The sequence below is a fragment of the Mustela putorius genome, unplaced genomic scaffold (assembly GCF_011764305.1).
Source record: "Mustela putorius furo isolate JIRA1106 unplaced genomic scaffold, ASM1176430v1.1 tig00000407_pilon_pilon_pilon, whole genome shotgun sequence".
Lineage (NCBI taxonomy): Eukaryota > Metazoa > Chordata > Mammalia > Carnivora > Mustelidae > Mustela > Mustela putorius.
The window spans coordinates 13,814,114-13,840,037 of NW_025421373.1; the positions used below are offsets into that span (position 1 = coordinate 13,814,114).

General features: G+C 40.5%; 1 protein-coding gene across 1 annotated transcript in view; it reads right to left on the reverse strand.

Moving 5' to 3' along the window:
* The window catches only part of PLCXD3 (phosphatidylinositol specific phospholipase C X domain containing 3), a 174,073-nt gene that overhangs the window by 51,358 nt on the left and 96,791 nt on the right, over positions 1 to 25,924 (reverse strand). Inside the window, exon 2 of the mRNA XM_045079512.1 lies at positions 7,100 to 7,808. Within this exon, the coding sequence (XP_044935447.1) occupies positions 7,100 to 7,808 (709 nt within the window). The remainder of the gene's footprint in view (positions 1 to 7,099; positions 7,809 to 25,924) is intronic.

The following is a 25,924-nucleotide window of genomic DNA, read 5'->3' on the forward strand; positions in this document are numbered from 1 at the left end:
AGCTCTTGCTTTAAAAGTTCTTAGGTCAAAAGTTGGGAAACAGAGAGAGTTACAGACAGCCCTCCCTCTTGTCATACCTCAGCAGGACCCAGGCTGAAGTCACTTGTGAGTCACATGGCTTCATGGTTGGAAGTTGTTAGAGAATCTTCTTTTTTACTGTTTGAAAGCAGGACTGGGGAGTCCACGGGGTTGCAAAGTGCTGTAATGTTCATTGGGTTTGGTGGGAGACACCAAGCCTCAGAGTTGCTAAGGCTTTTTGCAAAGGAATGTGCTTCTGAGCCCAAGGGAAGGAAGGCTCCCTCCCCTAAGACTTGTCCGTGTTCCTGCAGCACCATCAACCAAGGACGGAGATAAGTGACATGAGACATCCTTTCATAAGAGATGATGCATGAGAGAGAAGAGCAGAGGACTGGTTTTCGGGAAATCAGTGCTGAGCAGCTCTACTTTAGTGACAGAACAGATCTGGCGTGGTCTGTGGGTAGTGAGGTCATGGCTAAGATTTAAGGAAGACCTACCGGAACCTGGTGTTGGAAAAGGACGGATACATCTCGGGCTTAACTCTTTCCAGGTTTCCTAAAGCCAAGTTTATGTCTCGCGGGGGATGGCTGAGGTGCAGTTTGCTACTCAAAGAAGGGCTCACCTGGAGTCTGTTAGAAACGTAAAATTCTGATAGCGCTGCCATAAACATTGGGGGAGCACGTGCCCATCCAGCAGCAGTGTCCACCATGGCAGCCAAACTACAGAGAGAGCCCCAGGGTCCATCGACTGATGAATGGATAAAGATGGGTGTCTGCATACAATGGAGTATTACTCAGCCATCCAAAAAGAATGAGATCGTGCCATTTGCAACGACCCCAGATGGAGCAAGAGTGTGTTATGCTAAGTGAAATAAGTCAGGGAGAGACAAACAGAGGACCTCACTCATACTTGGAATTTAACAAACAAAACAGGTGACCATAAGGGAAGGGAAGGAAAAATAAAATAAGATAAAAACAGAGAGGGAGGCAAACCGTAAGACTCTTCACTAGAGAGAACAACCCGAGGGTTGCTGGAGGGGAGAGAGGTGGGGATGGGCATTCACTTGGGATGAGCGCTGGATGTTTATGTGTAAGTGATGAATCACTAAATTCTACTCTGCAAACTAATACTACCTTATATGTTAAGTAACTTGAATAAACTCTCCATAACTATGGCCCCTTGGCCAAGAGGCTTGCTTTCCGGATGCTTCCTTCTGATTTACAAGCCCGACTCCTCCTTCTACTGGTTCAAAGGACCTAGATTTTGAGTTGATCCTAGCACTGGTTCAAGTCTCACCTGAACAAATTATTTAGCACTTTTGACCTTCAGTTTCTTAAATTGCAAATTGAGAATAAAACCTGTTGAATAAATGTCACCTCCCATAAGTACATGTTGAAGAAATGAAATCTTATGATGAAAGCATCTTACAAATGGGGATTATTCTAATACGGATCTTCCATACTCGCCTTGATATTCTTTCTCTGCAGGCATACGTAGCCCAGGGAGGCAGCTCTCTCTTTTACTGAACAGACTAATCCTTGATCAGCTGTTCCATGGGTGCACTGACCTATTTGGGGGCATGGCCCCAGGGCGGGCAGAGCCAGAAAGCCACTCCTCATGGAGACTGGTGCTCTCTCCTGTCACCCTGAGCTGTCTTTGAACCATTTGGAGTCTCCACCTTTTGTGAGTTTCCTAAAATTCCTAGAGGACTGGTGCTGCAGGTGAACAACTTGCCAGGGATCAGCCCCACCCTGGTGGGTGCCAGCAGTGAGAGGGTGAACTGGACAGCAGAAGTGTTGTGTGAGTTGTGGTTGTGAGCCCTTTACATGGAAATATTAGAATTTATTGTGGTCATAAGGCAGAAAGAGCCCAGGAAAGGCCAGCTCTGCACAAAATCCATGGCCCATCTGCAGACCTAACCTCTGACCTCTCAAGGCAAGGTTCCAGGGCACTTTGTTACATTTCATACAGTGCAGACTGAGAGCCAGCTTGCCCTTCTGTGTTGATGCCTGCAGCCTGATGTTCTCTGGTCCTCTCCAGTCTTCCTGCCCATCCTCTGTCTTCATCCCTCCCTGGGGTGTCGAGGACAGAATTCTGCCTCTTAAGCCAAGAGACCTGGATTTAATCCCATCTTTGCTGCCAGTTGCCTCTATTACTTGGGCAATCATTTAGCATTCCTCTGGCCTCAATTTCCTTACTCAGTGCAAACAGTCAAATTGGCACAAGGCAATGAGGCACCAGGCAAGGGCACAAGGCAATGAGGATTAAGCCAAGTCATCTTTAATTTCCTTTCCTTTCTGTTATTTGGTGGTGTGGCTCCCATGATCCCCCACGACAGCATTCTACCTGGGTATGCTTTCTTGAGGAAAAGCCAAACACTTCAAAATCATAATGACGGCCATCCCAGCTGTGGCCCACTTGACCTTCCCAAACCCCTGGACTTGACTCTGCCTTCCAAGATGACAGATAACATATTACACATACCACTGTTAAGAAATGTGGATTTTACCTAGTTTGCAGGAGGAAGCATAGAACTTGGAGTCAAATAAACCCAAATAATGAGCTGGCTTTGTCAAACTAATATGGGAATTTTGAGCAAGGTACTAGACATTTCTGAGGATCAGTTTTTCATCTCTAATGTATCTAATAATACCTACCTTGTTGGAAGAAAGACTGAATGGATACAATTCGTGGAAAGCATGTAGCACTTTGCCTGGGACATGATGTGGACTCAACAAACATAGTCGCCTTTATTTTCTCAGTTGGGTCACACGGATACTTATTAACAACCAACCAACAATCAATTATATCCTGAAAATTCTATCCTATCCTCAAGGCAATGATTATGATAATAAGAGATAATGGTCAGGGCAGTTGGCACAGTAGTAAGCAGATGTGGAACTCTTAAAACAGATGATCACCAACCATTATCATCATCATCTAAATTGTTGGCCCGTTTAAACATTGTCTAAATTAATTCAGTATCAATTTACTTCTCAAGACGTATTGCTTCTTGAATATTCTGACAGGTGGTCTAACTGACTTTTTTTTTTTTTTTAACGAACAAAACCTATAATTTAATAAACCTCAACAAATTAGGGAAGGACTTGACTCAAGTTGCACACCTTCTTTTTAAGAATGTGTGAATTCCGTGGGGGTGAGGTGCAAAAGCTGGTGTTTGAAAAATAAATTAAAAATAGGTCTTTAAGAAATTAAAATCTGTGTCTTTTGGCATTGCTAAAATGTGGAAAATGCATTTGCAGTATTTGGAACCAGTGGCCGGATTGAAAGCCACACTACCTGAATGCGGGCTGACTTCAGTTTCCCTGAAAACCACCCACTGTTGTCTAAATGCATGTGCTTAGAGTTTTGTTAGCCCCCAAATTAGGCACAATAATAAAGTGATAGGGAAACTAGTCCAATGAAGGATCTTAGGATTGTAGGGTTTTAGAACTGGAAAGTATCTTGGAGATAGTCTAGAGCAAACTCCAAATTTTGCAGATGAAAATACTTAAGCCCCAGGAAGGTCTTAAAATCACCTATTAACTTCTTTGGTGGCAAAAGAGAGTCTCATTACATCTTTCGGTGTTAACAGAGGACTTTCTGAATGCGCCTATTTGTGCACAATAGCAAGAGGAAAATGGCAGAAAGTTGTCTTTGTGGGCTTTATCACTTGATGAGGAAAGAGAAGCAATATGTCCCTGGAGAATCAAGTGTTCTTTCACTGACTCTTTCAGAGGTAAGTAAATTACCTTTGCCAGGCACTATCCACGGACAGACAATGACCTTTTCCTATCACCCTCGCAGACGGCTGAAATATGTCAAATTAAATCAAAACAAAATGTGAGTTTCACACATATATCATATGCAGGATACAGGCAATGTAATTTGTTTACAAGGAGGTCTTTCTAGTACTTCTGAGGCAAATTCTGTTCACCCTGGCCAGGTTCAGATACATTTGCAAACTGTTTGCAGGTAATTTGCATAATCCTAGAGAGAAGAAAAAAACTATCTATAGGGTCTTCATTTCAATTTATTAGATTTTTTTCTTCCCACCATCCTCCCCACCCTCCACTTCTTTCCTCCTTTCAATGACAGAGCTCTACTCCGCCAGAGAAGTAAGCCAGTGGCAAGTGAAAAGTTCTGAATTAGAGCAGATGCCTGAGAACAGTTTTTCAAAATGAATTCCGTGGGCTGTTAATAAGTGCTATCTGGAAAAAAAAAATTAAGTGCCTGCACAACATTGCATTAGTTCAATTTAAATAGGATTCTTCACTAAAATGCTTGTTAGTGCCTTTTATATGCTAAAGATTGTGAATATTTTGAGACAGTTTTGTAGATATATAATTTTCAGTACTTTGTTTGATCTTTTTCCCACAAATCCTGCTTCACTAACCCTGTGCTATAGCATAAGTAACCAAAGAGCAGTTCAAGTTATAACTTGCAGAGACCTAGCTGCATGAAACACCACAGGGAGAAAAATGAAAGTCATCTATTCCTTGAGTAGATTTTTCTTCTTGACTACCCAAAGGCTATTCCCTACACAGGTAAAATCAGGGTATGGTTCTTGGCCAAATGCAAAGCAGGCATAATATAGGGAAAAGTGTTCTCCTAAATATAGAATCAGGCAACAGAAGGTAAAGCTGGAAGGGCTATGGGAAGACTCCTTTCATGACCAACGTGTAAAATTTTAGAAATGAAGCTTCCTTCATTAAAGATGTAGTGAGAATAAGGGATATTGGAGTTGGCTGAGTCTCAGACCCCTCTTGCCTCTTCCCCACCTCTAGTAAGTCCTCAGGAATTCCTCAAGATCTGGGGCCTCCGTGGTATGGTCGAGAACAGCAAATTCTTATATGTATATAACTCCCTCATTTTTAAGGGTGTAAGAGAGGTGGTAAGTTGTTATTTACCAAAACATGAACTTTCATAGAAGGTATGTTGTTAAATAGAAAACCTTTTTGGTTTGATGAACACTCTGATGGGACTAGCGGAGACTTAGGGCCAGAAGAGAGGTGAATAATTTGGAAAAATAATCTAGAGTGTGGCATCTCCAAGACAATGTCAGGGTAGGGGAAGAAAAGAGATGAGAAAAGACAAGTGGAAGAGAAGTTTCAGCCGTGAGACCCAAGGATGGGGTTCAAGTCATACACATGTCTCTGGGGTGAGATATCCCAGGCCAGAATATTTGTACTTACAGACAATTCTAAAATGCAATTTTAAATTATCTGTATTATCATAATTATAAAATCTACCCTGTTGCCTCAAATTCTCAATAAAGCCTAAAAATCATTGTGGAAATTGAGCAAGAAGTGAATTTCATGTCTCTGGTTCTACAGGGACGTGGACAAGCCACATGAGACAATCAAATCCATCACTTTATGGAAAATGATGTAATGCGGAAGCAGAAAGGGCTCATATTGTATACATAACTCTAACGGAAGCCTCCCCAGCTCCTCCCTTAAATCCCTGTGTCTTTGTCTCCTGATTCTGTAAAAGTCTGCATCACTTGTTCTACTTCTCAAGAAAAACTTTATCCCTAACTCTTTTCTCCCATCATACCTCATAGCCAAATTGTCATCACAGAATCCTAATTTTTGTTGTGGCATACCATCCCCTTCTGGGGTTTCTCCCTTCCTCAGTGTAGCTTGCATCACCATGCCAAAACAGTGCTAAGCACCTCCTCACTGTCCACTCTCTCCAGTCCTCTGCCTCCATGCTACACCAGTTATCTATCTAAAATGTAGATCGGGTCAAGTCACTATGACATTAAATGCCATTATCTACCTCCCTATTGTTCACAGGATGAGATCTTTATTTTAGCCTGGCTCAATGCTTTCTTGCAAATGTGCTCCTGCTCCACTGAAAGCTTCATCTACCATTCCCTACTCTATGTGCCATACTTCGAGGCCATCCATATCATTTCACCTCCTAACCGCCCCCCCCCCATCTCCTGTCTTCCCTACAAAGACCTGGAGCAAAATATCCATCCTCTATCTCCTTACCCCAATTCAAAATATCAACTAAAGTTAAAGATAAAAGTCTGATCAGAATTACATTTTACCTTCAGACAATACTTGCATTGTTTAGTACTTGAACTCCAAAGAATAAATGATATGTGCAATTCTGCACGTTGTATCACACTCATGGGAAAGAGCTAGAGATCTTTGGTGATTGCTCACATTGTACAGTTACAAGTAATCACCACTCCAACATATGTGGTTGGGCTTGAAAAATGAAATATCCATACTCCGGAGAATGATCCTTGCTTCTGGTATAGAGCAAGGGCTAGAACAGAGAGTGAGAAGAATGGAATTTGCACCTTGTTTCCTCATTCATTGTCCAACTGGCCTCAAGCAAAACATTTCACATCTCTGAACCTCAGTTTTTATCTGTAAGACAACTTCCCAGGTTTTCTGTGCAGATCAAATGGAATTAGATATATAAAAAGAGTCTGTGAGCGGGAGAGAAAAGGCTTTGTAATAAAGTGCTATACAAATGTGAAAAGGAGCGCTATGAAAAGATAACTGGACATGGAGTCAAGATGCATGGTGTTACGTGTTGTTCTGGGTCCTAGAAAAAAATGAAGTTGAAGTCTTAATCCCCTGTACCCATTACTATGGCCCATTTGGAAGTAGGGTGTCGGCAGACATAGTAAGATGATATCATTAGAGTGGGCCCTAATGCAATATGACTGGCCTTATAAGAAGACGAAACAGACACACATGGGGAGAATACCCTGTGAAGATACAGGAATAATGAATCTACCTACAAGCTAAGGAACACCAAGGATTGTCAACCATCACCAGAGTTCAAGGGAAGGCATGGAAAAGATTCTACCTCAAAGCCATCAGAAGGAGTGGGCCTTGCTGACTGACACCTTGATTTCAGACTTTTAGTCTCTGAAACTGGGGAGACAGCAAGTTTCTCCTGTTTTAAGCCACCCAGTTTGTGCTATGTTGTGTGGCAACCCTAGAAAACTAATAATACACATGAGTATAAATTTTAGCTCTGTCAGTTACCGGCTTTAAGAATGTGTGTTAAATTCCTTAAGCTTTTCCTCTTATATGTGAGGGACACTTACCTTTCTGTGATAGTCTCTCTGAGGCCACTGGCCACTCCTTTGACCACAGTGCTAGCTTTGGGGGTCAGCACCACCTGAGATATAAAAAACGAGCCCTTCTTTCTTCTCTCCGTGATGGATGCCTGAAGAAACTGGATCAGTTTTTCCGGGTCTGTGGTGTTGGCCCAGGGTGCTGGCATCATCTGCCCCGGCCAGAGAAAGGGCACTTCCAGAGCCACCGGACTGTGGTAGAAGACCAGCACTTGATAGTCTTTCTCCCACAGGTACTTCAGACTAACTTCCTGGGCAAAAATCGCTGGGCACATCTTGTTTCCATAGATGTCTTTCAGCATTTGGACCAGTTTTTCATGGTGATATTTCTGCATCCCATAAAAATGGTTGAAGTCCAAGAATACCACCTCCTTATGGTGATCTGTGAGGAATGCATTAATCTCCTCAAGGCCTTCATTGACTTTGGCACTGAACAAGCCATGAGCAAAGTAGAGTTCATTGTCGGGGTCTCTGGGCTTGGTGGAAATTCGAAGATCGAAATAACGGATCCCAGCTCCTAGTTGACCAGTAAAGTTCATTGTTTGAGTGGCTAACCATTTCCGCATCAGCTTTTTGGCTACAGTTCCAAACACAGAAACAAAATTCTGGACGGTTTCTGGCTGTTCAGGCCCTACTGGTGAGGCTTCGTCAATGTAGAAGCTGAAGGAATCGTGAGATCCTAGAAAAATAACAAGGCATAATGTGGTTATAGTTCAGTCCTTTGTTCTTCCCAACTTCTTTCCCTCTTGCAAAATCCATCTCTCTCCCTTAAATGAATGAAAGGAAATAATAAGCAATATTTGCTTAGTTCGGTCTCGGGTCTTGGGAGGGTCCTTTTTATAGTCTATATAGCATGCATAGCACATCAACAGATCTGATTATAACATGATGTTCAAATTCCTTCTGATCAATATTATGAATAAAAATGATCACCTTCTACTTCTGTAAACAAAGAATTTAGTGTACGCATTAGGATTGTCTTTCCATACAGGTGGCATAAGTGACCATTTATAACGTGGGATTTATGGGGATTCACTGGTTCCCAAATACTTTGTCTACTATCTTGTCCTCTCCCTCCACATTTTTAAAAAAATTTTTTTAAAGATTTTATTTATTTATTTATTTACTTGATGGGGGGGGGATCATAAGTAGATAGAGAGGCAGCAGAGAGAGGGGGGAAGCAAGTTGCCTGCCGAGCAGAGATCCTAATGTAGGGCTGGATCCTAGGACCCTGAGATCACGGCCGAAGGCAGAGGCTTAACCCACTGAGCCACCCAGGTGCCCACCCCCCTCTCCCACCATTTTGAGTTGATTTTAACGGTAGATAACTGGTAGATAACTTGTTTCAATGAATGGGCACTTGATCAACATATGAATTGCTACCTCATATTCTCTGGAAAGCACAAGAGGTCCCTATAGAGAAGGGAGAAATAAGCAAGAGCACAGACAGTACGATGTTGATATATTCAACATCACTCCTGACCCTGCATTTGAGCAATTATGAACTCAGATGAGGCAATCACTTTTCACATATTGAATAAACAATTTTTCTTAGAGGTTAACAAAACGAACAGCATTAAAAAATTAACTGTCAGACTATTTTCTTTACAAATATTTCCTCTCAACAGTGAAAGCTCTCTTTGGAGTTGGCTTCCAAATTTGGAAGAATTTCTTCTAGAAAGAACGAGGTCAGCCTATTTAATTATGATTATTATTTTTTTTTGGCTTTTACAAATACCAGAACTCCAGAAATGTAGCAACAAATGTACATGATTTGCCAGTAAATATAGAAGGCCATTTAAAATACTGTTGGACCTGTGAAGAAAAATTATTTCAAGTTTTAATTTTATTTTTTAAAGTCTCCTTTAATTCTTAGGCACAACCTACTGAACAGGTAAAATGAAATTAATGTATCCTAAATTTTTCTCACATTAGTAAGGGCAGATATCATCATTCCCCATCTGTTACTCAGGCTTCCTCAGACCGTGTTGTCTTACTCCCGATTTAGATCTCTCGAAATGAAAAAACACACACCTGGTTCTGGTTCCTACATTCCTCCCAGTCAACACACACACACACACACACACACACACACACACACACTCCCCTTTCCCTTTAGCATCCATCACCTCAGAGCCTTTGCCTGATAAGCTATTTGAAGCCATCCCCCCCCTACAGTGGTGCAATATTTATTTTTGTCTATATTCCATATCGACATCAATTTCTATCTCTCTATGTACATCTACCTGTCTATGTCGAACATTAAACAGCCAAGAGGAAACACAAGAATATGAACTGCAGACACCTCTGTAAGTTGTTAGAGAAAATGTTTTGAAAAATACTTTAATACCTTAAAAATGATAACCTTTAAGATTTGGAACAGCTAACTCCTCAGAATTATTAGATTTTTTAAAACAATGCAAAGTAACCCGAAAATACAGAAATGCCATGTTTAATTTAATCTGGTACTATCTGATCTATTTATCTTTAGTACATGGTATGGGGAGAAAATGTCAGCATTTTCTGAATAAGCAGAACTGGCAGTTGGGATCTGGCATTGGCAAATTTTAGCAGGGATATAAATTGTTGCATATCGATTTATTAGTTGCTGTTCAGCCAATTGCTAATATAAATGAAAAAGCTAAACAAACTGTACTGTGGATCAATATACAGAGAAAATAGGTTTAAAGAAAGAAAGAAAAAGGAGAGTTTAAGAAGAGCTATAATCAAATGTTCTAGGATTAAAATAGGTACAAATGAATAAATAAACCTTCAAAATAAGAGCTAATTTACAAAATTAAAAGAAAACACAGAAGTTAATTTCCAAGCACATAAAAAAAAAAAAGGTGGATGAAAACAATTGTCTACCTCCATCACCTAGTAGAAGACATGACTGGAAGAAAGCAGAAAGGGAACTAAATATGACTAGGTTTCTTTTTCCAGAAATGAATGACTCTTTATTTTCAGTATGACTTTAGTTTCACTGTTCTGACATGTGGCTATATGGCAAATTGGAAAACAAAACAAAACCTAGGAAATTCACCAATTTTGAAAATCCTATGAAAGACATTAGTCTCTAGTTAAATTATCTATTGACATTTCAGGAAAATATAAGATCAAAATAAGACAATGTTAAAAGAAAAATTAGAAACAGCTGTCGGTAGAAACCATTGGTGCCCCCACTAATATTTGTTCTAAGCTAGAAGACTCTGAGGTCCATGTCCAGCATTTGGTGCAGAATGAGGCACCAGATGCAAGCATTACTTGGAGGGAAGAATTAAATCTTCAATCAATACAAAACACTATCTTTGCATTTGGGGATAAAATACGTAATTTAATGTTGGCCAAAAAAGGAGTATCTTCATGGCTTTTGATTTCATTTGGAATAGTAATTTCAACACTTTCACTAAACCATAAAATTTTCTATTTGTTTGAATATAAAACAAAAATATAATAGTATTTTAGGACTTTCAGTAACAGAAGAAAAGCCTGGCCCCACCCTGGTTCTTTAAAATCAGAGAGCCCTGACCACAAGAGTGTTAAGCGTTATTTCTTCGTTTTTGGCTGCCTCCACAACCTTTCTGCCTTATCTGGTCTAATATTTTGCATCTACACTGGTTCAGTATTCCTGGACTCCTCACCTCTTACTTTTTCTTGTCTATAGCCCCAAACCTTACCCTGGACTTGATACTTAATGCTGCTACCCTGATTCTAAACTTAGCCTCTCAATTTTAGGTTTGATTTGCCTTCTCCACTCCGAGAAGAGCTGGCCACTCCCACTTTGATCCCATAATAACCAAGTTCATTTGCTCTGGCTCTGAATAAGTTAACGGAGTAAAAGAGGTCATTTTTCATTTCTTTGAAACAAGCACTTTTATCATTTTCTCCTCAGCCTGCTAAATCGTTCCTTCATTCAGGCAGTAGAAATGCTTCTAAAATAGACCCCAACAACCTGTGCACTCTGGCATTCATTACCCTCCTCCTTAAGCCTCACAGTAGGGGCCCAATCTGGTGACTTGTTTCTAATGAATTAAATAACACAAACATGATGGGATACCACATCTGAGATTAGGTAACAAAAGTTGTGACTTCCATCTTGCTACTCTCTCCCATGCTGGCTTTGATGAAGCACAACACCATGTTGGAGAGACCCATGTGTCGAAGAACTGGGAATGGCCTCCTGCCAATGCAATGACAAGCTAGGACATACGGCCTTCAATCTAATAGCCCTCAAGGATTGGAATCCTGTCAACAGCCAATGGCTAAGCTTGGAAGCACATCCTGCCTGCCCCACAAGGATCCTGATTTGTAGCCTTGTGAGACACCCTAAAGCAGAGAATACAGTTAAGTCTTGCCTGAATTCCTGACCCATAGAAACTACATTATTTTAAGTGATTAAGTTTTGGGATAAATTGTTACACAGCAACAGTTAACTAATACAGGCTATAACAACTCTTTTGCATCAACAAAGGGATTTGAGGCCTATAGACCCAACTACCTAATATAAGAACTTGGAATTTTACTACATATGTAGTGAACATAGCATAACATACAGAGTTAAATCACTAAATTGTACACCTGAAACTAATGTAACATTGTGTCAACTATACTCAAAATGAATGAATAAATAAATAAATAAATACTTGAAATTTCAATGAAGGTAAATTAATTAAAAATGTTCATGTGCAGGGGCTTCTGGGTGGCTCAATCATTTAACTGTCTGACTTCTGATCTGGGTTCAGGTCATGATCTCAGAGTCATAAGATCAAGACCAGAGTCAAGCTCCATGCTGGACATGGGGTCTGCTTGGGATTCTCTCTCCCCCTCTCCCCCTGACCCTTCCTGTCCCCCCACCCCCTGCTCATGTCCTCTCTCTCTAAAAAAAAGTTCATGTTGCATCTCTCTATACTTGAAAGCAAGGCATCAGGTAAGAGAATGAAAAAAACAGAGTTGGTTTCAAGAAGAAAAGGTCTTCTTGAATGTACAAATGGAGTTATTCCATTCTGCATTCTATCATGAATGATCTTTGATGTTATCTGGTCTAACCAACTAGCATGCAACATCCATTTTATTAACTCAAAAATGTAAGGAACCTGTGTGATAAGCTCATTTTATGGTCTCCAGTAGCATTGGACTTAGCTTCTCATCCTATCATGTCATGTGGTAGGACAAATTCTAAAATGGCCCCCAAAACATCCACACCCTGAGTACAGATGCCCTGTTAAATTCCCTTCCCCTTGAGGGTGGTATATATGATGGGATATCATTCTAATGATTATGTTCTAGTATACAGAAAGGGAAAATTTCCTTAGATTAATCAATTGGCTTTGAGTTAACCAAAGAGAGATTATCCTATCCTGGGTGGGCCTGACCTAGGCAGGTAAACCCATAAAACAGAAACAACAAGTAGCAAGAGGGTTCTGTCTGTTTTAGAAAAGCAATGCAGTGCTGTAGAGAGGGTCATATTCTTTTTTTTTTTTTTTTTTTTTTTTTTAAAGATTTATTTATTTGACAGAGAGAAATCACAAGTAGACAGAGAGGCAGCCAGAGAGAGAGAGAGAGAGGGAAGCAGGCTCCCTGCTGAGCAGAGAGCCCGATGCGGGACTCGATCCCAGGATCCTGAGATCATGACCTGAGCCGAAGGCAGCGGCTTAATCCACTGAGCCACCCAGGCGCCCCGAGAGGGTCATATTCTTTGATGGGATTAATACCAAAGTGGTATGAAACTTACTTTAAGTTGAAAACATCTGAATAATCAGCAGCCACAAACAGAAACATTTATCTAAATTTAAGCAGAGTTTCTGAAAATACAGCTGCCAGTGACCTCTCTTGGTTGAGAACAGACTGACCCTAAGCACTAGGAATTATAAATTCAGCTACTCTTTATAACCTTCCACACTGGCCCACTGAAGCCCTGCCAGTCACCCTTTGGCTAAGTTTATTAGTTTAAGTTAATTTGGTTAAGCCTATTCTTCCTAGTTATTTAGTGGGTTACTCATCTCAGAGTGATCCTGCATGTACACTGTGCATGTGGAGATAAACCTTGTCTTTTCTCCTGGTAATCTAATAGCAATTAACTTTCAGACTGCCGATCACGGGACCCAAGCTGGGAAAGGGGAAGTGTTTCTCCTAACCCTGTGGAATCCTGGGCAGCTCCACGTGGAGCTTAAGGACCACAGCCCCACAACTCAAGGAACTAGATTCTACCAGCAAGCAGCAAGCTTGCTACAGGAGCCTCAGCCTCCGATGATGAGATTACAGCCTTGGCCAACACTCAGATTTCAGTCTGGTGTAGTCTGGCCTTCAGATTAAAGTAAACTGGGTAATGAATGCTGTGCAAAGTGGGTGTTGGGAGATGAGCCTCGAATTCGAGCTCAATCACAAACTCACCATTTAACTGATGGATCATCAGATTGTTAAGCTTTCTGGCCTTTGGTTTCCCCGTTTGCCAAATTAAAATACTCTCCATACCTACTCCGTGGGATTCTTACAAAGAATAAATGAAATCATGTTCACAAAAGTTCCATAAAAAGACTAGAAACCTTAAATTACAGTTATTTTCTTGGGGTTGGCATCCCTAGTCACGAAAACATAGATTCAGTTGTGATCAAGAAAACATTACCTAGATTAATATACATTGGGACAGCTGTGCAAGTTCAGTGGGGAGGGAGGACAAGAAAGGAAATTATTTAAATTGTAGGACTTAGGTTTGTAAATGTTTCTTGAAAACAAGGTTCATCTCTACTATTTGTCTAAGATTTTAGCAGATATTGAGCAATCAAATTTATCCCATTCCCTTGTTGCTTTGAACAGCAACTAAATATTTACATTCTGCCATCTTCTTATACTAAATACTAACCCTCTTGCATTCAGTATATTCCCTTTGTTATCTATACAGGTTCTCCGGGATGGACTTCTGTTTGGTCCCTTGATTTGGCCATAGTTCCATTTCAAATTGTACAAAATTATAATAAACATCAAAGAGAAGGTATCTAGTCAATTTCATCTGTGAACCTTCAGAACAAAAGCCTTCAGAACAAGATGCTAGGGTTGGATGTGCCCATGGGTGTGCAATTCCAATATCTCTATCCTGACCTTAGACTTCAGGCTCTGACTCTATCAGAAGAAGAACCACTCCCCTCCTTGCTCTGCAGAGCACTGAGCTTGCTTGCAAATTCATGGATGGCATGCCACGCTTCCCTCTCCTGGCCCATTTTATTCCTGTCGTTTGGCACAGTGCTGAGGTTTTCAAGACTCCTGCTGTCTGGTAACAGGTTTCTTGCATATTTGATACTTTGATACCTTTTATGATAATAGGGCCAACACTCCAGGAATGAGGAAGCATATGTACCCTCCACCTGTGAACCAAAGGAAAACTGCTGGGTGAGGAACTGAAAGGGCAGATTTCATTTTTGAGGCCCTTTTCTAGGGTGGAGATAGGCAGGGGGAACAATCACTACTTTCTATGGGAAGAGACACAGCTCTGGAGTGAAGTTTACCCTCTTGTCTTCCCTTTGTGAAATTCTTTTTTTTTTTTTTTTAAAGATTTTATTTATTTCTTTGAGAGAGAGACTGCACATGTGTGCTAGTGCAGGAGCGGGGGAGGGGTAGAGGGAGAGGGAGAAAAGCAGGTTCTCTGATGAACAGGGAGTCCAATGCAGGCCTCGATCCCAGGAACCCTGGATCATGACCTGAGCCGAAGGCACACACTTAGCCAACTGAGCCACCCAGGCTCCGTACTTTATGAAATTCTTAACCCTAGTCTTCTTTTATGACCCATGTGTATTCCCTTCACTGTGACAAAGAATTTTTTCACTCATGGTGGCTTTCCTTTCTCCTGAATTCATAGTCCTTTTGGTCTGCAATGTCCCCTCACCAACTAGGAACTTATTTTAGATATTGTTATTAACCCTTAATCATGTTCATTAAATATTTTCTTTTTGTATCTAGCTTTCCACCTGCAAACCCTCCTCTCTACACACACATGTAGGCACACACTATAGGCAGATTATAAACTTCCTAAAAAGAAGAAAAAAACAAAACCCTAAGCCTTATAATTCCGTGTCCACTACCACACCTGATTTTATGCATATAAAACTATTTGAAGTCAATGGGTCAAAATCATTCATACAGGATATTCTGTGAAGGTGAAATAACTAATTTTAATTGTCATTTTTACAGATTAGGCCATTTTTCTTTATCATTTCCCCTCAAATTTCTCAGGATATTAGTGTACACACCCTGGCTCTCTCATCCACTGTGATCTGACTATCACCGTTGCCACTCATTTCAATCCTCTGTGAAATATCATTGATGATGACAACAGAAAACCTTTGAGCCACTTTTGTGACCTCATTCTGAAGTCCTCCCACAGACTCAGCAGGCATTCAGCTAATGGTTATAACTCAGCAACAATTTAATTGTCGAATAAGCAAATGAGTGAATCTTGCTCAGTCTTTCTGGAACATTTGACACAGCTATGCTCCCTTCTTGAACTCTTTTCCTCCTTTGGCTTTTGGGACATGGCTCTTGCCTAGTTTCCCTACACTCTCTGTGATTGTCCTTTCTCAGTCTCCTTCATGACCTTTCATTGTCCTTCCAGTTCCTAAATGAGGTGAGCCAAAGCTCTATTCCAGCTCTACTCAAGCCACCAAAGTGACTCCGTGCTTTTTCCTCAGGTAATCTTATCCACTTCTTTGGCCTCATGCCTTTAATAGATGGACCATGAACTGATACCATATCCTCTGACCTGCATTCCATATCCCCTGACTGCCAAGCAGGCAACTGAATTTCATCCCTTCATGGGAATCTTAAACTTAAAATGTTCCAGGTGACCCTTAGAATCTTCCTCTTCCAAACTGCTCCTTTTCGGGTGCCCCCTAACATAATTATCTTATAATCCTTCTATCTCATTCTTGGGTTAATATTCAATTCTTACCTGCCTCTCAAACCTCATATTTGATCGGTCTTACAGTCCCATTGTATTGGCTTTCAAATCTTCTCTCAGATGGGCTTTCTTCTTCTCCGTTCCAGTGGCCTGGTTTCCTGTTGGGGCCACTGAGATAGCTTTCAGGTACGACTCCCTTGATCCTGGCTACCACCTTCCCACCCTCCTCAAAGGTTTTACCTTGTCTTAGAGAAAAGATACAGTGGATCCCAACTAAATACACTGGTATTCATCAGCAAGTTCCTCTTGCTTTCTGTTCTATTTTCATTCACAGGAATTTTGATTCGGTAACTTTTATCTAAGTGTCTAACTCTTCTAGGGAAATTATCTGCTCTTATAACCCCCTGCAACCCAGACAGAGACTGGAATCTCGTCCCTAAATGCTAGAGTGGTAATGAGAGCCTGGTTATCTGTTGAGTCTGTCTGCCTATTGGTATTCCTTTAATATCCTTCAGTGCGTTCTCCAGAGTACTCATTAGCCAGCTCCATTCCCTGTTACCTCGTACTAAATCCCTACACACAACCTTTTGTGCAGACTTTGGCCTTGAGAGGCCACAAACCTGACTGATGGCATAGGGACATCAGCGCATGATCCTTTTGGCAGGTAGATCGGTAATGCCCATCCCTGATAGTACCTCAAATAAATAAAATCCACTCTTGGTTTCTAACTGTAATGGGGGAGAGAAAATACCTAGATTATGAAGACAACATTAATTCTCAAGTCACTTTTACTTGGTATGGAAGTCAACCAGTTTTTTCCACTGTAAATACGTGATGCTCAATCTGAGAGAAAAAAAAAAAACTTTAAAATTAATTAGTTGGCTCTTACTTGACAGCCTATAATTAATCTCATTAATTTACATTTACCCCATTAATTAAACTGATCAGTTACTGGGAGTTTTTTGGAGATAAAGACCAAACCTTGAAAGATAGGATCACTGCTTACTTCCAGCACATAATTGTACCCCAGTGCCCCAGCACACGATCAGGTCTTTGTGGACAATTCAAGAGATTTTGCATCAACAGAGATAATGGACAATATGTATCAGAAACCAAAACACTTTTAGAATTGAACAGATAATTAAAAACCACACACTGGTAATACGTATACTTCACCTAACAAAATAAATGTATAGAACATACATTTTCAAATAGTAAATCTGAAATATCTTGCAGAACACGGAGATGAAACCCTTCATAAAAGAGTGATCAAAATAGTCATGCTGTGATTTATCTTTGGCTAAATCTGTATCTTTCATGCTGTGTAACGCCTTCCCCTGCCAGCACACCTCAGAGACAGTGAGCTGAGGTAAAGGAGGTTGGTTTACTCCCCTAAGTCTTTTGATCCAGGATCCCAGATGCTAAATTTGAGAAGCCTTATTACATTGATGCTTCCCAGGAGTACAGAAGCTCAATATTCATCACAATTTCTGTAGAATTGCAGGGCTGTTTCCTTAAACCAATAGATAAACCGACAGCGAATAGCTTAAGAGCGGCAGTGTTCCAATCAAGGGGCAGGAAGAACAGCTTGTTCTAATCGTCACCCTTGGTGAAACTATTAAACCTGCTTCTCATATGAATTTCTTTTTAAGGGCTATCAATAGGGGCTGCCAGAAAAATAATTAAAAGAGACCCCAAGAAACAGAGAAGTTTGAGATTACTGCCTAAGCCAGCCCAGGCATGCGGTCTCCCTTTCCGCGGCATCCATCTGGGCCCTTCTCCCCAGCAGCTGGTCACATGGAATCAAACTCCAAGGTTTTACTGTGTAGACCGTGCTGCTAAGCCAGCACTGACAGCATCACGACCTTCGGCTGGCCGAACTGTGTGAAGCTGGCCTCACACAGTATCGGTGAGGCCAGCTTCTACAAAGGGAAGGTCCTGAGACCAGGAAGAATCTATAACCCAGATGTAAAGATGTAAGAAAGAAATCAGTACATCAGGAGTGTTTGCTGGGTAATTCAAAAGAGCAACAGACCATCTGCTTTCCTACAGACTCAACCAGTGGTGATCTTGACCCCAGAGATATTCGAAAACGTGTGAAAATACTTTGCGTTGTCACAACGCAAGGGAGCCACTTCTGGCATCTCAGGGGTAGAAGGTCAGGAACGCTGCTACACGTCCTTCAAGGCACCAAGCGCTCCCACACCAAAGAATCAACCCGCCCAAATGCCGGTAGCAACAACGTTGAGAAAGCCTACGCTGGTGAAAAGCATACAGACAGATGGGGTGGCTTCCAGTGGTGGAAAACAAACACTCCCAATGTCCTGGCTTCATCCATAATACCCACGCTTCCCCACACCCGCACCTCTCCTGCTTGTGTCTCATGGTGCCATTCTACTTTGAATCTGTTTAAATACAGCTGTCACTCTCGAGGCATTGCTTTTGAGTTCGTTTGAAACCCAATAGAATATGTGGCTTTGGCACTCATCTCTAGATTTTTACCTCAAGATTTCTTTCACCGGTTCTGACACGTTCTCAAAGTAATCCGTAGCTCTTTGGGGCCAAGATTAAACCCATGCAGACAGGTCCCTTTTACTCACCGATCTCCATCTCCACTCCAGAAGCTTCTGTGTGGCACGATTTGTCTAGGTCTTATTTAATGGGTTAAAGAAATCAAGCACCTATTGCGTGCAAGACAACATGAAAGTTCTACGTATGGCTGTGAAGAAGTGGAGATGGGTTTGGAAAAATGACAATAACAACACTTACTAAGTCGAAAAAGGGAGAGTGATTTTCCTGTTTCTTTCTTTTTTTTTTTTCAAGTTTTTTTTTTTTTAATTCTAGTTAGTTAATATATACTATGATATTAGTTTCAGGTATAGAATTTAGTGATTCAACAATTCCATACAACACCTGGTGCCCATTGCAACACGTGCCCTCCTCAACCCCCATCACCCATTTAGCCCCTCCCCTCCACCCCCTCCCCTCTGGAAAGCATCAGTTTGTTCTCTATAGTAAAGAGTCTTTTCTTGGTATTTCTTTCTTTTTTCCCCCCCTCTATGTTTGTTTGTTTTGTTTCTTAAATTCCACACAGGAGTGAAATTATGTGGTATTTGTAGTTCTCTGACTTATTTAGCTTAGCATTATACTCTCTAGCTCCATTCATGTCATTGTAAATGGCAAGATTTCATTCTGTTTTATGGCTCAGTAATATTCCATTCTCTCTCTATATATATATCACATCTTCTTTATTCATCCCTCTATTTCTTATGCTCCATCTTCTGCTCTGCTAGGCCAAGTTTTGGTAGGCATTTATTATCTATTGTATGCCATGCACTGTGTCAGGGATATGGAAATAAAACAAGACTCATCTGGGTTCTGTCCTTGTGGAGTTCAGATGAGAGTGAGCCGAAATAGACCAGGAAAGCCACCATTACCATAAAGTATGATGAATGCCATGATAAACTATATATGATACCTTTTGATAAAACAGTAGTTCAGTCCTGAGCTCAACATGATATTTTATAATAATTAATAATCAAAGCTAAAGGGTAAGAACAAAACCCCAAACACATGCCATCATTAAGGCTATACTTTTTCAATGTCAACTCTTAGGTCTCTTGTTAAAATCTAATTATGTTGGTCTGAGATGGGGCATGAGATTCTGCACTTCTAACAAGCTCCCAGGTATTACCAATGTTGTTTCAAGAACCACACTTTGAATAGCAAGGTTTTAAGGTAATATTGGCCTATTCTTGATCAACAACTGCTGGTAAACTGCCTTCTCTCTCCATTTTTCTATGCTTCCTCATCCCTCAGTTCCCTTATCTTCACACGCGCGCACACACACACACACATACACACACTGATGCACACATACGCTTCTGCTTTCAAAGTTTGGGGAGATGTCATAATTCCTGTGTTGTGGGTTCTTGACTGAGTGTCAAGAACCCTGTCAGGGTGTCTGGGCAGCTCAGTGGGTTTGGCATCTGCCCTCAGCTCAGGTTGTGATCTCGGGGTCCTGGGATCGAGTCCCACATTGGGCTTCTTGCTCAGTGGAGAGCCTGCTTCTCTCTCCCCTTCTGCTGGTCCCCATGCCTGTGCACTTTTCTCTCTCTCTCTCTCTCTCTCTCTCTCTCTAAAATGAATAAATTAAAAAATATATAAAAAATACTTTGATGTCTCACAAAGAAGAAAATCTGAACAAATCTTTTTATTAACAAATTTATTGATAATTTTTATAATAAGACATTTTTATAAATTTTCTGAGGTCATTTGTTTTTAATACTCATATGAACACTGGAAATCAATCTGATGTCTTAATTAATAACAAAACACAAGTCCCTGGCCATAAGGAAAAGGCAACAGCAGATCTGAGTCTCGCTCCTCTTATTCTTGAGGCCACAAAGTTGCAATTTCTTCAAATGTCTCTATTTCCAGACTCATAATGGCCACTCTACCAGATGCTGTGATTCAGGGAAAAGGATGAATCAAAGATGACTAAATAAGAAAGATGGGAGGTGGTTTCCATGAAAGAAACGGGGCAAAGATTAGGAAGAAAAATGGCATATTTTGTCAAGAGTCTTGACCTTGCGTATTTTAGCAGAGCCTAAAGGGGAACTCATATATCTGTTAGGCAAATAATCTGGGAGAGAACCAGAAAAAAATAAAAAAAAAATCATGATCCTTTCGGCAATTTTCTCTGCCTTAACTCCTAAAGGGCCTAGACAGCTCAAGAAGGACCAGACATCCTGGACCTGAGAGAGACATGCTTAATCTAAGAGGCAACAAGAAAATCTGTTTTGCACAGCCCACTGCGTGGTTCTTTCCCCATTCACTGCCCCCTTAGATGCTCCATGAAATTGAAAGAAATTGGGATCCCAGGGTCCCATGGCCCCTTAAGATAGGTCACTCTCCCTTTGCTGGCTGGACTCCAGCTACACTGGGATTCTTTCTGCTTATTGAATATGCTAAGTTCATTCCAACTTAGCCCTTGTGCTCACTATTCCCACTACTTGCAATGCTCAGACCCTAGTTATTTTTAGGGCTGGGATCTTTTTGTTCAAGTCTCAGCTCAATTGCCATCTTTTTAACTAGACCTTCCTACATCTACAGTGTATAACTCATCCAACCTTTCCCTGCTGCCTGTCAGGCTCTATCACATGATCAACTTTTATTCTCTTCATAGTATTTATCACAAGCTGTAAGTTTCATTTATTTAATTGCTTATTTGCTTATTGTCTATCTCCCCTCACTAGAATTTAATTCCATGAGAATCAGAATCTAACCTGTCTTGCTCCCTACTATATCTCCACTAAAAGGCACAGTAATTAGCACATTAAAGATATTCAATAAATTTGGTGCATGAAATAATCTCTCTCTAAGCCTCAATATCCTATTCTGTAAATAGGACTGATAGTACTATCTACAAATAAAGTTTATAAAGTAAATAATAAGCACCGAACATTGATCACAGAAAATAATAAATGTTAGCTTTTATTATCAATATTAGCTATTATTTCTGCATTACTAACTCTGAGACCTAACTTCTTAGCACACAGCAGAGGCTCACCAACCGTAAGCTGATGAAAGAGAATTTCACCAAAAAGTTATAACCAGTTTGGCTGTCATAAGTTCTTAGAACTACTCCATGAAATATTGCCACAGCATCTAGGGGTGCTATAGATAGATAAGTGTGTTTTAAATTCCTTTCTCTTTTTGATTCCCTGGACCATGAGTCTCCTTTCCTGTACTAGACACAGCAATGCCAACACCCACCTTCACCGGAAGGTTCCGCTCCTTATTTCATTCCGGATTCTTACAAGTGGAGGTCCTCCTCCCAATATCCGGAGTCACAACCCTCAGCTTTCCCTCAATCCAGACCACCTGGAGGGCAGCTTGCTCCATGACCATCTCTTCCCCCAGGAGTACCTGGGACAGGTACTCAGAACTGAGCAGCCACTGAAGGAGAAGCTAAGGAAATTCAGTCACACTCTGGTAACATGCATCCCGAGAGCAAAGAAGTGGGGAAAGGAGAGGTGGTCACCAGACACCCAGCCTAGTCTTGCCCACTCCTATTTAGGAGCTAGTTGTTTAAGATGCTAATGCTAATGTGTTTTTATGTGTTTATTTTTTTTTTAAGATTTTTATTTATTTATTTGACAGACAGAGATCACAAGTAGGCAGAGATGCAGGCAGAGAGAGAGGAAGGGAAGCAGGCTCCCTGCTGAGCAGAGAGCCCAATGTGGGGCTGGATCCCAGGACCCTGAGATCATGACCCAAGCTGAAGGCAGAGGCTTTAACCCACTGAGCCACCAGGCACCCCAAAATGCTAATGTGTTTTTAATGCCACCTCGTCCACTGGTTTCTTCACTAGAACTTCCCTGTACTGGCAGGTCCCAGAGTTGGGGCCAGTTCTGAATGTCTGTAAGCATGGGATCCTCCCTGGTTCCCTGGGCAGACAGAATGAATGGCCCCGGGGAAAGGGAGGGGACAGATTACATAAAACTCAATCCCTAGCACTAAAACCAACTATGCTGAATGAAAAGCATCTCTGTTGTGTTTTCCCTCTAAGAAGAAAACAAATATGATGTAACATGGCAAATAAACAGTCCAATTATTACATTCTCTTAGATTTGAGAGCCAGAAGGCCTCCGAAGCCTGTTTAGCTTTGTTCTTGTGTATCTGGCACTACTGGTTTTCCTTTTATGAATAATGAAAATCTGAAATAACACAACATTACCCTTAATCATGTTTGTGCTACAGAGAGAACATCTCCTTGATATTTAAGCCTTTGATTCTACAATGCCCTCACAAAACATCACTTTTTGCCAACAGCTGGATCTTTTCTTATCAAAGAAGTGTTTGAGGCATGGGGATTTTTTTATTCCTTTGGTCCTTCTTCCAATCTCCTTTTCCCTTCCTCCAGCTTTGGGATTTGAATTCTGCGTACGAAGAGAACTGCACACCCCCTCCTGCTCTCTAAACTCATGTCAGAGCTCAGGTGATGAGGGCTGTCTGTATGTCTCATGCCTGCATACCGACTGGTTGCTAAAATCTAGAATACAGGTACCAGCATTAAATTCAAGAAAATTCTGGATAGTATCACCTTACTGCTACCCAATATTTTGTCTCATAAATCCAAGAGCACACATACAGGCTACACCCAATACAAATACTCCCAAACCACTTTACCCCACTTCCTCTTCTACACCCCAGCATACATGCGGAGTTTTTATTGGCTGCAGAGCAAATGTGACAACATTAAAGGATAGTTTAAAAATATACAAGATACACAAATTTCCTACCTTACGGGAGTTACCCTAGAGAAAACCATCCATTTGCTCATAACCTTTTACTATGCATTCATACACATTCATAGTTTATCTTGTTCAATCAGCATGTACCAAACACATTAGGTCACATCATCAAAGTCTTTTCATAGTCTTTTCCCATCATTATGACATAGTCGTCAAACGTTTAAATGATGCATTATATTGCATGTGCTAACATATTTTAGTAATTCCTCTATTAGCATGCATGTCTAAATTTCCTCTTCTATAAATTATTCTGAAGGGCGCCTTGTCCTATTTTTTTTTTAACAATAAATTCCCAGAAAGTCAGTAGTCTGTGTGTGTGTGTGTGTGTGTGTGTGTGTGTGTGACTTAACACACTCTTTCCTCCTCTACTTTATTCTTCCTGTCTCCTCTCAGAGTTGTGTTGTTCCCTTCAGAGAAGGAAGGGACCTCAAAAGCTCGCTGTGGCAGTCATGGGAGCTGTAAGTGGGGAAAATTACAGCTCTTTTGCTGTTCACTCCTGCTAAAACTATCTTCCGATCTCATACCTGTCTCTGTCTGCCTCCTGCGAGACACACATTTCTTGTTTCAGCCTCCATGCTTCCCATCTCGATTCCCTTCATTTATCTTCGATTTTTGCTAGTCCTTACTTCCAATGTCTAATTACCTCAAAGTTTCCAAGCTTGGACATACACTGTGTAGAGCACATCTCAACCACCTGTTTTATTTCTGAAAGAAATTCCTTTTTTTTTTTTTTTTTTTTTGAAAAAGCCTTTTGATTGTACCAGACTATTTGTGTTGTATTCAGATAGGAATGGTTCAGATTGTATTTAAATTGTCAAATGTAAACTCCCTGTTCTTATTCACTTTTTTTAGGTCTCCTCAGGAAAAAAAAGACATAACAATAGATGGAATGATCCTCCACGCCAACCAGTCATTTCTAATGATCCCAGGCTGAGACGAAAACAAAAGAAATGTAACAATAATAAACCATTCCATTTATTGAATTATGCTTGCTAGATGTTTAATTTGGGAGTTAACACTCAACCACATAGGATTGCAAATAATTAAAAAACAACTCCCTAGTTAAAAGTTATTTATTTTTGTACAAACCAAGCAAATACTCTGCAACTGAATGAGCACAATATTAGATCATGAAAGTCACAAATTATCTGGAACATAAGGAAGGGAACTGCTGTAAGCTAACTTGATCTCAGTGTCAGGAGAGGCGAAACAAGAGAAAATATGAGGGCCGTTGCGTTTTCACATTTAACTTGAAAGAGTCAATTCAAATAAAACCAGTAAATACATACTGAATACCTGCAACAGGAAATGAAAGGTGCTAAGCATGTAAAGATATAAAGATGTAAAGATATATCAGGCCATTCTTGTCTCTAATAAACTCACGTAAATGGTTTTTAAAACAATGGTTCCTGCCTTTGAGAAATTTTAAGTGAAGGGGCACCTGGGTGGCTCAGTGGGTTAAAGCCTCTGCCTTCAGCTCAGGTCATGATCTCTGGGTTCTGAGATTGAGCCCTGCATCTGAGCTCTCTGCTCAGCGGGGAGCCTGTTTCCCCCTTCCTCTCTGCCTGCCTCTCTGCCTACATGTAATCTCTGTCTGTCAAATAAATAAATAAAATCTTTAAAAAAAAAAAAAGAAATTTTAAGTGAAAAGTTCTACAGAATACTGCTCAAGAGACTTATTTTACTTGCCATTATACATTTCTAATACTCAGTGTATTTGAATTATGGCAGATTGGCTTAGCTGAATTAGCTTCTTGGTGATGAAAGTTTTTCTATTTTCATAATGAGATTAGGTAATGGTCATCTTGCCTATGAAATCAGAGAAGGGTTTTCAAACTTCCAGTATGGGTAGTCTTCGATTCTCAGTTGAAGGTCTCATTTCTGCACCCTGGTGCAGAATGTGATAAACCAGATATTTTTTTAAAGTCTTCTACTCCAAAGAAATATGTGGAGATGTATTTTTCAAATATTTTACTTTAAAAATGTACAGCTGAACCAGTAAGAAAATAAGGAAAATCTCTAATGATCAAAACAACTGAAACAAAGAGCAGACAAAATCCAATAGCGTAAGCCAGCCCTGAAGCCTTGGATGCCATGAGGACACTTAGTGATTTAAACCCCTAAGATGTTGGGTTTTAACAAATATATAGCAGAAAGCCTGGGCTATGTTCACATAAAGCTGAAATCCTTTGAGGCTAAAAGTATATACTTCAATGAAAGAGAGGCTACCCTATACAAAGGGATTTAAGAAAGCAATGTGTCCATCTTGGCCTTGGTTGGCGTGGTGAGTATATAGAGGGAGTAGAGATGGGTGTGTGACAAGAGGGAGTAGGAATTATCTTTGGTGGGAAAATAAGTAGCATCTAAATGGGGAGGATATGCCATGGACTTCAATTGTATTGACAATATTTTATTTTTTAACTTGTATGATAGATATGATGGTGATTGTTTTATTATTCTTATATCAGTATGTATGTCTTTAATATAGATGAATCGGGGGAAAAAGTCACTGATAACAAATAAAATAAAAGTATTATTTTCAGATTAAAAAACATTTAAGGTAGAGCTAAAGAAGGACAATTAAAATTA